This window comes from Coenobita brevimanus, chromosome 87, assembly GCF_032717465.1.
Source record: "Coenobita brevimanus isolate Jiangsu-jjx chromosome 87, ASM3271746v2, whole genome shotgun sequence".
Taxonomy (NCBI): Eukaryota; Metazoa; Arthropoda; class Malacostraca; order Decapoda; family Coenobitidae; genus Coenobita; species Coenobita brevimanus.
This window is the reverse complement of record NC_137040.1, coordinates 8,671,227-8,686,480: the sequence shown is the minus strand read 5'-3', so window position 1 is coordinate 8,686,480 and position 15,254 is coordinate 8,671,227. Positions and strand designations below refer to the sequence as shown.

Genomic DNA, 15,254 nt, shown 5'->3' with positions numbered 1-15,254 from the left:
ATCGGGAGGCTGGACACTTGTTTGGGAGGAAGGTGAAGGCTTTGAGCCAGCAGTACCTGCCCTTGATGAGACAAGGGCAGATGTACAGAAGGAGCACCTGGAGGTGGGATCAACATCTATCCTGTCCTCCTTTCTTGCCATATTTTCTACCACAGTGGTACAGTACATGGTGGAAGAAATAAACTTCCACCAGGCTATCTCAGTGCAGTGAAATGAGGTGTCTGTGAGCAAAAGTTCTAAGATGAAAGAATGGGTGCCAGTGGAGGGAAGTGTATGTGTGGCACACTCTGACCATGATAATGGCCCATGTCAGAAAACATGTGTTCCATGACTATAAGGCAGTGGATGAAATCGTCCACACACCTGTCCTTGGGAAATATGATCTGTGACCGATACCTTGCCATCCTCAGCTTCCTACTTTTTAACAGGAATTATGGTCCAGCATCCAATGACAGGTTGTGGAAGATCAGGCCTATCCTTTCCATGCTAAAGGAGGCATTTGCCAGCTTTTCCGGCTGTTTCTAAAAGTGGTGATTGATGAGTTGTTTCGTCTGTTCCGGGGATGTCTTTCTTTTATTCAGTATATGCCATCAAAACGTCAGTGTTTTGGACTCTGCTTTTGTCCTGTGTGATTGCAAGACTGGATATGTGCTAGATGTAATACAATAGTTTATTCGGCTATGGATGTTGAAATACCTAGTGATGATCCCCATGAGTTTTCTCCTGCAGTCGTGAAAGTGGTAATGGACAGGTATTTCAGCAGGCACTACATGCTGTATACTGATAACTATTAAACATCCCTGGCGTTGACAGAGTATTTGCTTGAATATGGCACTGGTATCTGTGGAACTGTCCATGCTAAGAGGAGGAATTTTCCATCATTCCCCGAGAAAACTGAGAAAGGTGCCCTGTTAGCTCAGAAATGTGGTAACATCTTGGCCATTCACTGGCATGATAAGCGCATAAGGGGGTTATGGAGGACACAGGCAAAACAGACTACAGAACCAGGGAATCCATGTTCAAGCCAGATCCCGTCATCGATTAAAACATCAACATGCGGCTTGTCAGTAAATCAGACATGCAGATCGGTGAGATAGACTGCCTCCGTAAATCATGCAGATGGTATAAGAAGGCCTTTTTACTCCTTCCAGGTATCAGTTTCCTGAACTATTTCATACTTTACATCGAGGTTGTCAGAAAGTCTCCCTCTCTACGTATGAGAGAGAATTCACACACAAGCTGCTTGCTAAGTATGGGAATGTTCAGGTCGCTAGTTCATGGAGGACATTGTATCAGGTAGCTATGGTGGACAGGCTTTCAAGTGCACAGTACCTGTCACGGCACCATCTAGTCCATATAGGCCAAACACCTGCTGGCTGACTGGCTTACAGGTACTGTCATGTCTGACCCACAACAAAACGTCTGGCCACAACATGAAAGGAAATGTGCTATGAGTGCATTGAGTGCAAGGTTGCTCTGTGTCCTGATTGCGTCTTTGATTTCCACCGTGAACAAGAGTGCCAAGAAGAGGTGCGTGGGAGGGTGTAAATAGTGGACACTGCAGTGCAAGTCAATTTTTTTTTTTTTTTTGTAGTTTGTAAGTAATAACATCAGTGTGAAGTTTGTGTGTTTAATGTAAATATCCTGACTCCCTGCAAGAAGGGAAGAAAGCTCAAAATGCACCTGAAGAAAATTTATTTTTGTTGGAAGGACATCTGTATTATTCTTGACAAGGTACAGTATTTATTTTTTTGCAAGATGTGAGATATGCACTGTAGATGTGACATCAAGTGCCAGTAAAATAAGTCCTATAGGATGTAAGTTGTATGGTAAGTATGAGCCCCATGCCAAAGAAATATCTCTTAACAACATAAACCATAGCCCACCTCCTTACCTGTTGTAAGTTAGAAATAAGGATTTCATAAAAGCTGTGTGTGCTTTCTGTGGCAGAAATAATAGAGGAAAAAGAAAGTCTTATCTCAAAGTGAATACCAAGTGCAAAGTTGGAAAATGAGTGAATATCAATTGCTTGACCTTTTATTGTATCAGTACAAGTATCCCACACAACAACAGGGCACAGAGCCAGTTTGTTATGGCTGGAAAACCAATGACGAGCCACATGTACAGGGTGATGACTCATACCCATAGCTGTGAATATGGAAAATGGGAAAGATTGGTTACTACATGGAAAAATTACATTGCATGAGGTTGGGCAGCATTATAGCTACACCACTCTCCCTGGGGAGTCAGCGCTACAAATGCTGGGCAGAGAGCACGCAACGAGACCCTAGCCTGGGCTGCGCGCTGAGAGTCAGACATATCCTGCTTAAAGAGCAAAAAGTAATCCACCTTCTCCACATCCCTACTCATCGATGGTACCACCTACAGACCTGGAGATGCATTCATTTGCAAGAAGAAGAGTTGTTGAGTAATTTGGTCTTTAATTTGTTTCCCCATCTGCTCTACTTTATGAGATATTAAGGTTTCAAAACAATCAGTTTTGGGGAAAATGCCCATACAGAGAGGAAGACCGACAAAAATAGCCTAGTGTTTAGGGGTTAAGCATAATACAATCTACTGAATGGAGCAAGATTACAATGGAGCAGTTGAAATTAAAATCTTGAACTGAAGGAGTGAATTCATTGATTTATGAATGTCACTCAAGTGTTGCAGTGATAATAGTGATTTTTATTGTAATAGTGATGGTTGTGTTGAAATGTAAGCTTATTGTTCTGCATACATTGCTGGTTATGTCAGCCCTTCCTAAATAAGGGAGAAAAAACCAGCGATGAAAGATGAAAATGCTCTGGTTGGTAGTATACGTTTTTAATAATTTTACCCACAAATTGAAATATTGAACAACGTTTTTGCTTGATTTGGACCCTCTTTGGGTAGTGGGTCCAAGTTAAGCCAAAATATTTGCTCTTCCTAATACCTTTTCTCTGTGGGGTATAATTATGTTACTATAGTACTGTTACTAAAATAAGATGTGTAGGATAAAAGTTGTGATTGTAGGGGCTTGATTGAAGTGTCTGTCTTTTAACTAATTTCACTGGACATTTAGTCAATTATTATCCCACTTTAGCATTTTCTCTTTACTTGTTTTCTGGTTCCTATCTCTCCCTATCCTTTGCTGGGGAAAACAAAGTCAGAATTATGAAAAGGGTGCTTTAATTTAACAGGAATGGTTGTGGCCTGTTGGATGGCTGCTTCGTGCTCAGTTAGCCATTGCACCAAAAGTAGGTGGTTTCGAAGAACTGGGTCGCACCATGGGCCATGTGAAGGCTCTTACTGCCCCTCACCTCACACACCTGCTCACCAGCACCTGGCGCTCCCTCCCTGAGCTCACGAACTCGAATGGTTCATACTGCAAGGACTCCAATCCAGCACAGTCTTGGAGCACCGGCTGCTTGCTTGAAGTGAGTAACTGTAAGACATTCATCCATCCATCGTCCAGTCCTGTACTTGTATTACCCCATCATGAGTGCATGTTTTCAGGGTTAGGCATATCAATCCAGACATTGTAGGTGATAGTACTCTCAGAATGGAAATGCATTGTATACTTTGAACCTTCCTTTTAAAAATGGGTGACTCCGGTATCCTTTAAAAAAAAAAAAAAAAAAAAAAAAAAAAAAGAAGAAGGAAAGTTTAGTTTTTCATGTATCATCATCATCATCATCATCATCATCCTGCCTCTTTCCCACCTGCAGGTGAGGCACCTGGTGGTCTGATGGTTAGTGCTCCAGTTGGAGTGACTACTAGCTTTAATCCCTAAGTGGTGAATGGAGGTTGTTTAAGTCATGTTTTCTACCAAGGGGATATACTGTATGCTGGTCATTTACCCTTTAAATATATATATATAATCATAGGGGCATTTGTCTTCTTAGTATAATAGGAAAAGTGTATGGTAGGATACTTATTGACAGAGTTAGAGGAAGAACAGAGAAATTAGTTGGAGAGGAACAGGGAGGCTTTAGGAAGGGAAGAGGTTGTGTAGATCAGATATTCATCCTTAGATCTTTAGTGGAAAAGTTTCTAGAGAAGGGAAAGAAGTTGTATGCGGCTTTCATGGATTTGAAGAAAGCATATGACAGGGTGGATAGACAAGGATTGTGGAAAATGTTAAGAATATATGGAGTAGATGGGAAGTTGTTGAATGCTGTGAAGAGTATGTACGATGGTGTGAAGGCTGCAGTGCATGTGGATGGTGAACTAAGTGAATTTTTCTCTTTGAAAGTTGGGTTGAAACAGGGATGTGTCATGTCTCCATGGTTGTTCAATCTGTACATGGATGGGGTAATAAAAGAGGTACAAGATAGGGTAGTGGATGTTGGAGTGGCCCTGGTGAGAGAGGATAGTGTTTGGAAACTCCCTGTACTGTTGTTTGCAGATGATACTGTGTTGTTGAGTGAAGACGAAGGGGAGCTCCAAGGCTTGGTGGATGAGTTTGGGAGTGTGTGTAAGAAACGAAATCTGAAGGTGAATGTAGGGAAGAGTAAAGTGATGGTCTTTGAAAGAGGTGAAGTCAGTGAATGTACAGTGAGGTTGGATGGTGAGGAATTGGAAAATGTGAGTGCGTTTAAGTACTTGGGTAGTGTGATGAGTAAGGATGGAGGTTTGGAGGGTGAAATGCTTGAAAGGGTACAGCAGGGAAGAAAGGTTGCTGGTTCTTTGAAAGCAGTGATAAGAAACAGGGAAGTGAGCATGGAAGTGAAAAAGTTACTACATGACAGTATTGTGATACCAACTCTAACGTACGGAAGTGAAGCTTGGACGTTGTTGGAAGGACACAAGTCAAGAGTGAGAGCAGTGGAAATGAGTTATTTAAGAGGAGCCTGTGGAGTCACATGGAGAGATAGGCTGACGAATGAGGATATAAAGGAGCGTTGTGGTGTTGATGTGGATGTGATAGGGAGCGTTATGAGGAACAACCTGAGGTGGTTTGGCCATGTGGAGAGGATGGAGGGTGAAAGACTGACGAAGAGAGTGTGTGTGAGTGAGGTGGAGGGGGGAAGAGGGAGGGGGAGGCCGAGGATGAGATGGAGGGATGGGGTGGAGAGGTATATGAGAGAGAGGGGTGTGAGTTGGGAGCAGGGCAGTGAAATGGCGGGGGACAGGGTGACTTGGAGGCGATTTGTTTGTGGCCACCCCAAACGGGATTGAGGTGTCTGGCAATAGATAGATAGATAGATATATATATATATATATATATATATTTATATATATATCTATATCTATGTATGTATGTATCATATGTGTATATAAGGCACAGATACGCACGCACGCACACATGCAAGCACCCAGCGTATGAGGCCTGGGATGGCTGTTGTTAACGCTTCTGTTTTACTGTCAACGTTATAATGCATTAACTTCTTGCTGCAGTATGTTCATAGTTATATTACTGTATATACCTTTTACATATCCTAGTGTTTTGTTTGTGTATTAGGAATGTGAATGAATGTAAAATATGAGGTTAGCATGAGATGTAACTGCCAGTTAAAAAGACGAGTCAGGGGTTGGGAGGGGTAGGGGTATGGGGGAGTGTTAGGAGCTGGGGTAGAGGCGGGTGGAACTCATTTCGTCCCCCCTTCCATCAAACCTGGGTATATGGGGGTAGGAAGGGGACATCCCTGAACAGAAATTAGTGATCGTGAGTGTTCATGATCGTTGAATAAATTCAGCGGAAGTGTATGGAAGTGTTGATGAATAATTGAAGGCAGGTACATCCAAGGCCAGGAGTAAGTCCAAGCCAGATAAATCCTTAGATGAAGCCCAGAAAATTTTGAAAAAAGACCAGGAAAATTAGAAAAATTTTGCCTTGACCAATTCATAGTACTGGGATTTTTGGATTACTGGTGGCCAGGTTATAGGACTTTTATTGTACATGTTAATGACAAGCATGATTTGCAAAAAATGCTAAGAAATCTTTTTATACTACAATGGACATTACATCGCAGTGAACTACAATGCTGTGTAATGTTTTCAAATTTAACATACTACCTATTTCTTTTATGTTACACAAAGCTTTATAGTCATTTCAGTTATTTATTTTCAAGGATGCATAGTAGCAATCATAAAGTGTTATGTTTAGCCATTCAGCTGCACCATTAGGATTCAAGGTGACCTCTTTGGTGTGCAAAAACAATGATTTTGAAGTTTCTAAGGATTCAGTTCAGGTCTTGCGGATTGATACGGAATCGTTTTGTTTAGTTTAGTTTATAAAGGCTCCAGCATGCTTGCATGCATTTGTCTTGGCCACCTAATGGTGGCCCTCCATGCTGCAGTCCCTTATTCTTGAGGTCACACTTTATGACCTTGTCCCAGGTCTTTTTCAGTCTGCCTCTCGCAACCTTACTCCAAATGTTCACACTTCCCAATTTCTGCACCCATTTGCCATCCCCCATCCTCTCCACATGCCTAAAGCATCTCAGTCTACCTGTCCTCATCACAACACCAATACCTGTACACTCTAGTCCCATCTTTCCTCTTAACTCTTCCATCGTAAACCTAGACCCCCCCCATGCTTCATATTCAAGGACGCACTGCACATCCATCTAGTCATTGTCTTTTCTGTACACTTGAGCCTGCAAATATCCTCTTCCTTTACTGCTCAGGTCTCACTGCCATACAGCATTACACTCCTAACATGCCAGATACGAGGATCCCTTAACACAGAGGGAGAGCCCTCTCAATATCAGGAGAGGCAACAGCTCCCTGAGCTTCTTCCAACCATTCTTCACTCTAGCCACTGAATAACATGTTTCGCAAGTAACAAAACGTTTCCACACACTCAAGAGACTCTCCAGCAAGGTTAATCCTATCACGCCTGACAATCTCCACGTGCTCTCCACGACACACTGCACACTTGAAATCAACTTTGTCTCAGTCTTCTTCTAATACCACACTGCATCTCTTATGCACCCACATATCACAAACACTGCACAGGATGGAATTATTGTGCTTCCTATGCCCTTGTGGCAAACTGCACTTGGAGTGTGATGAAGTATATGTTCCTAAATTTTAAGGTCATTACTGTATATGCATTAGTTATGTGCTGTAAGTATCTATAGTTAGAGTGCCATGGCACCAAGTGGAAAAAATTAACATTATTTCATTGGAAGCCAATTTTAGAGTTATGAGATGAAAGAGGATATATTATTGTATGGTAAGGTAAATTAGATACCTCCATTTGACTTACAAATGAACAGCTGACCACAATTCTCACTAAAACAAAGCACAGAAAATATGATTTATAGCCTTACATCCGTGATGTGTTGCAGTTGAGCAGTGGGCATATTGGAATGCAGTTCTTGGGTTAAATGTCAGCTACATATTTTGTTTATTAACCTTATATTAAGTACTCTTTCTGATCATCTGAATAATAATATTGATTTTGACAGGTGTTGTGGGAGTTGGATAGTATAGAGCAAGGTCTGAAGCGTTCCAGTATGACCAATATTTGAAGAGACACGGGCTACACCACTGTTGATGCTCTAGACAGCACCACCACCTCCCTGCAGCATTACCTCGCATCATCCCCCTCCACCCTCAGCACGCAGCAGTTCCCCCCATTAGACGATCAGCACCAGAGACGTGGTTCTCAATCACAATGTTCAGCCTTAGATTCGGCATACACAGCTCCTCAGACCAGCAAGATAGTTATCACAACTAATAATATTGACCCTTCATCGTCATTTGTTAAAGAAGTGGATGTAGGCAATACTCTTATTTGTTATGTTCCCCGTAATGTTGTGTTCAGTGAAGATCCTGATTTTTTTAATATTGTGCATGACGTTGTCCATGTTAAATGTTCACAGAGTGATGTTAACTTTTCAGTGGTACTTATATCAAAGCCACAGGACCTTCCTGAAAATTGCCTTGTTGTTTGGTCAGTTGATGAACAAAGACGACAGCATGCAATGTGGGGTAGCCCGGAAAATATAAAACAGAAGTATGATAAGCCTCAGATAAGTGTAAAACCACCATGGTTCAGAGGGAGAGCAGTACCCAAGGGACGTTTAACGCACCCTTCATCTAGAGGGCCAGTCATGTCAAGTCCTGTATATCAGACAACTAGATCGGGTTCCAAGAAATACCAAGGAAGAGTACCATCCATAGTGGCATTGTTAACCAACCATGCCAAGAGCCACTACAAAATAGAGAAAAATGTGATGCAGTCTGATGTACCCCTACCTGTGGAAAATAGTCAGCTGGATAGCCATCCTGGGTCAGAGAAGGAATACTGGCAACAGAAGAGATTTGCTCCTGTTTCTCAAGAGATCCATAAAGCAATGGTTTCAGAAAATAGGTCTGTGTTAGACAGTTCTGTGGATTCATCTCAGGCAGTGGATATTGCTGAAGTATCAGTGAGAGACAGAGTAAATCTTATTAATAAAGAGAAAAGTTTTGGCTTCAGCTATCACTTGCATCCTTCAACCACAACAGGTTTGTTGAGTCGACCATCAGTTCTTAATCTGCCACCTCCACCACAAATCCCTCTTCCACCAGTACCTGAATCTCAAGACACATTTGTATCAGAACCATCTACAAGTGACCTCTTTGCTAAACATAATCAGCCAGTTATACCAGATAGAAGCTCAGATGCCCAGCCCAAGGAATCTGGCAAGCCCCAAGGATACGAGCCTCATGTCGTTCCGGAGTCAGTGTCATTTGTCACTCCATATGCACAGCTGGCCGAAAGCTTACCATTCTCAAAGCAAGTGATGCCAGAGGACACCACTGTTATAACACCATACTCAGAGAAACAGCGAAGAGATTCCACTTGTCTTTTCATTCCTGAGGACTTTGCAAAACCTAAACCCATCAATAAACAGAAGCTTTCAGCTGTTCTGGTTCTGTCCTGTTTTGTTATCGCTCTCATGATTTTTTATTTAGTTTATTTTCTGTAGGTCAGTGTGTCTTCCCTCTTTTGGTTGTATTAATTATTAGTTCTACTTGTTCCTGTCTTTTTTTTCTTTTTTTTTTAATGCCTCAGACACTTTAGGTGAGATATCGCACACTGTTCTGATGGAGCTTTTGTAGACTCAGTGTTGTAACTTACATGACTTGTTACTTGTTGTGCTTCAGTGGAATTAGAACAAAAAATGAAATTAAAAAAAAAAAAGCAATAATAAATAATGGTTGGTTGTCAGGTGACCAGCCATTACTTGTATATTAGTATATCCTGAATTTTTGTTCTTGCGCTTCTGAAGCTTCTGTGTAAATCAAACAAGCTAAAAGAGTAAGAGTATTATTAATATATAGTGCACTGTTATCCAAGATGTGCCCAAATTTATTGCATGTTTGTATAGCCTGTTGTAAAATCTAGATGTCTATTTACTGCGTGTTGCCTACAATAGATCCCATATTGTTAAAAAAAAAAATTGCAATATATATAATAGTGTTGCTTTATGAGGATGGTGTTGTTTTGATATTTATAGATTATATGCATAGTTTAATGTTTATATATATATTCTTGATGCTTGAATAAATAAGGCAAGTAATAGTGACAGTGTATATTTATTTCCCAAACTACAATGCCAAAAGTTAATATCTGTGCTTGTAGTTTGTCATAGAATATGTGGTAATGCAGATTCCATTAACTAAGTTTTGTTTCACTACTTAAGAGTACAATGACAGATACCTGGACCCTAACAGATTTTTAATGTAAACTTGTTTGGCTAGAGTAATAGAGTATATCAGGTTGTGGAAAGAAATGGATTTTTCAGATGGACCAGGCAACAGTAGATGATACTCCTAGTACTCCTTAAAACTGCACTCCATGCTTCCTCCAAAGGACCCAATGAACTAGGCTGGCCATACAATAAGTTACATTTGTGAAAGTTCCAACCTGCTTGCATTTGTCAGCCTTGGTTTTGGTGGATCTCTACTCTGCTCAGTCTCTGACAGCATCCATATTCAGTCCTTTATCACTGAGGTCACGTAGTGTGACATCATCCCAGGTCTTTTGGTCCACCTCCTGTAACCCTACACAGACCTGCATGTACACATGCACAAACACACATACGTAAAAAGGCATCATTTAGCAGATTTGTGTAATCTTAAGCGACTGTTTATTTTTCATCTACAGGTGATGTTTAACTTTGGGGATATCTCTTTGTGAAAGGATTAGAAACATTGTCCAGTATCCTGTATTCTGTGCATTATATTGCTCATAACAAACATTTAAAATTACTTCGGGGGAGACTTTTACTGCTGAAGAGGTTGGAAACACTTTCCTTTAGCATTTGTAGAATATATTTGTGGTAGGTGGGAGCGCTCACCATCCACTCACTCAATGTAGTGCTGCTCTCGGGTGTCTGCCCTGTCCTCTCCTCCATCCTTCTTTCCTTCCATCTTCTGTCTTTCTTTCCTTCATTCTTTCCTCATCTTTCTGCCTGTGGGTGACTTTACACTCCCTCTTTTGTCTTTCTTTACTTCATTCTTTCCTCTTCCTTCTGCCCGTGGGTGACTTTACACTGAGTGACAAGCCAAATGATTTCCTGTACACCAGGAAACTTTTTACTATGCTGGGTGGTAACCATATAACCAAATTTTAGCACCTGGTGGTTTTGTGGGTAATTATTGTGCTCCAATCTGATTGAGCCGGTGAAGGTTTATATCCAAGGGATGGTTGGGGATTATTGCTCACGTAATGCCACTCAGGGATGAGAGAGGCTGGTCACTCTCATCTTAAATGTTAGGACCAACTGCCTAGCCCCGGGCTCCTACGCTGCTCATTGGGCAACGTAGGATTGGATGATGGATGGATGGATATATTTTTTTTTATTTAAACTAGTTGATTATATTGAGGGATGTCCAACTGCCTTAGCTGGGTTACATCATTTTATATATATACCAGCCAGACAGTTTGTGGTAGGTGGTGGCGACCATCATCCACTCACTTGATGTAGTGCAGCCTACATCTTCCATAACTTTTATCATTTTTTTTTTTTTCTGCTTTCCTCTCTTCCTGTTTACCCCATCTTTCCTGTCACTTTTGCATACTCTTCTTTCTTTATTAGGTGGCTTTACATTGAGTGACAAGCCTAATGGTTTCCTGTATGCCAGGAAACCATTTAAAATGCTGGGTGGAAACCATATAAGCAACCCATATGTGTTCCCTGTGTGTCAACAAGTGGGTTGGCGGAGAGTGCTCCTGCCCAAAAAACCACTATCTCAAAGACAAATGGCTACCCCTTAAAGGAATATGACATTTTGTAATAGATAGGTAAATAGACTAGCCAGACTATTTTAACTGTTTAATCTCATCACTACAGTGACTGCTTTATATTTAGTCTGGCCATCTTAGGCTGAATGGATAAAAAAGCCAGTTAACACTTAGGCTACTGGACTTAGTGAGCTGAATGAAATCTTCTGGCGTTAATTGGAACAGTAGAAAAATCCCTAATGTGAGAGTTAATGGTGACAACACACACTGCTGAATAATAAAACATTAGCTTGAATATAATAGTTGAATTGTCTCGATCATGAGAGTTAATCAGCTGAAGGAATCTACTCCCGGGCATCACAGTGATATTTGCCCTCGTTATCACACCATTCCATTCCGGCCTTCATCACCGCCTTATCATTCTCCATCATCTCAAATTGTTCTCTTATCCAAACAACCGCTTCTTCGCCGCTCTCCTCTCTCTAATTTCCTTGCTCCCCCTCCTCCCCTCTCAATCCTTTTAATCTGTATGTGAAATTTGACGGGAAATTGTCTAAGACTTTCATAGAACAGTTACTGAAAGTAATGCTGAAAGCAGAGAAAATGATGTAGGCTATGTGAAGTTTAAAAATGGTGCTCCCCTCCCCCCCCTACAAACACAAATCGGTAAGTTCTGTTCTGAAATCGTCAGGTGATTTCGACTGTTGTTTAGGAGATTCTGGAAAGTGTTTCTCGCCATCCCTAAATTCCGACGTTTTCATCTATATGGGAGTAGCCTAGTCGGATGAAGATAAACCGGCTGCAGCGGCAGCAGTAGGCTAGTAGTAGTGGTAGTACTTAGTGACTAGTAGTAGTAGTAGTAGCAGTAGTACTTGGTGACATAAGTAGTAGTAGTACTAGTAATAGTAACTACATCCTCAAGCTCAACGTGAACCCACAGTACTACAAGTTGCAGTTGCCCTTTTCCTGCATTCCAGTCCATCCACCTCTTTGGGGAGGACAGGGAAAAAGTTGAGAAATGTTTGTATAACTGGTCGGTGGAGCTGCCCGATTATACTTGTCATCACATGATGGCGTCCCTCACCACCCCATAGTGGCAGGTACATGCTAGTGACAGTTGTTCAATCCACCTACTTTCGCAATAGGACGTGATCTTTGCTGGCGACAAGAACAAAAAAATAGTAGGCCTACAGTATTTACAGTAAGTATGAGCCATTCCATGAAGGTAGCCGATGCCTATCGTGTCATATCAGATATTCATCGGCAGCAGCAGGATTAATTAAAAAGTCTCAGCACATAACAGACGACTCACAGACTCCATAAACTGATGTGTCTTGCATCCCACTGAATCCAGTGATATCCACTACCGATACTATACTTCTAAATTTATTTCCTGATGCTTAAAGATGAACATATAAAACTTGGGAAAGGTCTCGACGTGAATGGGGTATTGATATATCTAATTCAGCTGATTAAATCGTCTGGACGATGATGACGATGATGATCATCATCATCATAAAAAATGAAGAGGTTAAATTTCTAAGCTGACAATATAGCAGATAAAAATCAGTGAGATATATATATATATATCGTCGTCGTCATCAGCCGTTTGAGCGTAGAGATTGTATGTAGGGTGAGCAGTACTTGTAAGTGTAGTTGTTGTGCTGGAGTGGCTTTGGATGTGTGTGTAGTGCGTGAACCACGCGTAATCGGCCCGCGCAAGCCGACCGGGTGCAAGCATACTTTATAGTATGCGTCACTGGTTCAACCACAGCACCCCTGATGTCCGCCAAAGCAGTACATGGCCAGAAGAACGCTCCCAAAGTTTATTACCCTGGCAGGGCGCGAACCCTCGTTCTTCGGTGTACGAAAACGCGCACTTTACCACTGTGCCACAGAGGCCCCATATATATTCTAGCAGGACAATATATATATATATATATATATATATATATATATATATATATATATATATATATATATATATATATTCTGGCAGGACAGCTCCAGTAGGATAGGAGAAGTGACTGGGATTAGGAAAATAATATATTTGCACCCTGAAAGTTTTCAGTTTCTAGTAGCCTACGACTTACCTAGTTCGCGTACATGGGAGGTTAAGAGACGACGTTTCTTTTGGGCTTCCCATCTCTCATCCCTTCTTAAATGCGGAATTCATTTCGGGAATTAAATAAATAATCTCCAGAACTTCTCCAAAATCTGGACAGCGTCCTACACAACCTATACTCCCTAACTCCTATTTGTTAACCACCTATCCAAACCAGCTTTAAAAGCACCTACGGACGGAGCAGTAACAACCTCTTCAGGAAGAGAATTCCAACAGTTGACAACCCTTACACTGAAAGGATTTGCTCTAACTAGTGTTCTCCAGTGACCTCTCTTTTTCATCTTGCATGTATTTGACCGGGTACTGCTTTCACTGTATTCAAAGGAGACACTATGATTAACTTTATCCGTCCCTTTCAATATTTTGAAGGTTTCCAATAAATCTCCTCGGTGCGTTCTTTGTTCCAGCGTTATCAGGCCCAGTCGAACACATCGCTCTCTGTACTCCAGGTCCCTGAGCTCAGATACAAGCTTGGTCATCCAAACCTTCTCCAATTCTTTAATGTCCTTCCTGTAATAAGGCGACCAACACTGCTCGGCACACTCCAGATGTGGTCGCACCAGAGATGAGTATAGGGTCCTGCACATATTCAAGTCCATGTGAGGGAAATTTCTAAATCAGTCCGACCATCCTGTTGCCCTTGGCTGCTATTCTTGTAATATGTTAGGCTGGTTTTAAATATGACGTTATCAACACTCCGAGATCCTTCTCCACACATTCGATGATTTAAGTTCGATCTCCCCATTCAGGTTATAGACATATCCCGGATTCCTATGTCCTATATGCATCGTCACACATTTACTGCTGTTGAATTCGAGCACCCAATTCTTACTCCAGTCTTGATGTCTCATCAGACCCCTCTGCATAGCTTGACTGTCCTCGAGAGTGTTAACCTGTTTAAATATTTTGACATCATCTGCATCATAAGAGTAGGACACTCAAGCTCCTGTGATAAATCATTAATAAATGTCAAAAACAGGACTGGCCCGAGCACGGATCCCTGTGGCACGCCTGAGGTAACATCCAACTTTTGTGACTGACCCCTCTTATTTCCACTAACTGTTCTCTATTTGATAAGAAGCCACTGATCCATCTTAACAGTTTGCCACCTACACCTAGGGCTTCCAGCTTGGTCAACAATCGTGCATGGGATAGGCTACTGTGTCGAATGCTTTCTGAAGGTCTAAATAATTTATGTCGACAGGAATTTGTTGATTCACTGCCGCTGTCAAGTTCTCCATATAATTATACCAGGAGGTTGGTTAAGGTACTTCTCCCTCGTCTAAAACCATGTTGTTTGTCACCAAGTTGTTATCTTCCAAATGTCTCACCAACTTGGACCTTATCAATGTTTCACAGATTTTGCACATCACACATATCAATGATACTGGTCTATAATTTAGTGGTTCCAATTTATCACCCTTCTTATAAATTGGGCACACTAGCAGTTTTCCAAAGAGTTGGTATCACACCTGTATTAACTGAACTATTTATAATCAATGTGACTGGCAGTGCCAGCTCCTTATGACATTCGATCAACACTTTTGGGTGCATACCATCTGGTCCCATGGCTTAACATTCAGTGATCTCAGTAGTTCCTCTACCTCGTTGACTGTAACCGTAATATCCTCAATCTTTGGAACGTATACCCTGGCAAAATTTGGCATATCCTGCTGAGATTCCTTAACGAATACGCTATGAAAGTCTTTATTAAATGCATTAGCTGTTTCAAGGTCATTCTCAGCTAAGTGCAAATCTCGTTTCCTAACTCGAAAAACACTCTCTTTCAGGTTAGTTTTACTGCGTATAAAACTCCGAAAATGTTTTGGGTTCTCTGTGATGTCCTCACTTAACCTCTTGGTAAAGTTCTTCTTTGCTTTCCTTATAATGCTAACAGGTTCGTTGCTCTCGTCTGCATTCATCCACTCTTTTAGCTGTTTTCCTTGTTTTGTGCTTTTT

At 41.3% G+C, this 15,254-nt stretch overlaps 2 protein-coding genes across 2 annotated transcripts in view; both read left to right on the top strand.

Annotated features, from left to right (window-relative positions):
• LOC145410973 (uncharacterized) overlaps positions 1–7,540 on the top strand; it is a 170,611-nt gene extending 163,071 nt beyond the window's left edge. The window contains exons 33-34 of the mRNA XM_080281029.1: positions 3,183–3,419; positions 7,401–7,540. Of these exons, the coding sequence (XP_080137155.1) occupies positions 3,183–3,419; positions 7,401–7,463 (300 nt within the window). The 3' untranslated portion in view covers positions 7,464–7,540. The remainder of the gene's footprint in view (positions 1–3,182; positions 3,420–7,400) is intronic.
• On the top strand, positions 7,464–9,505 carry LOC145410972 (uncharacterized; the record flags this gene model as incomplete). Its single annotated transcript, XM_080281027.1, has 1 exon — positions 7,464–9,505. A coding segment is annotated over one exon (1,446 nt), but the record flags the coding sequence as incomplete, so codon positions are not given.
• Between the last annotated feature and the right edge of the window lie 5,749 nt (positions 9,506–15,254).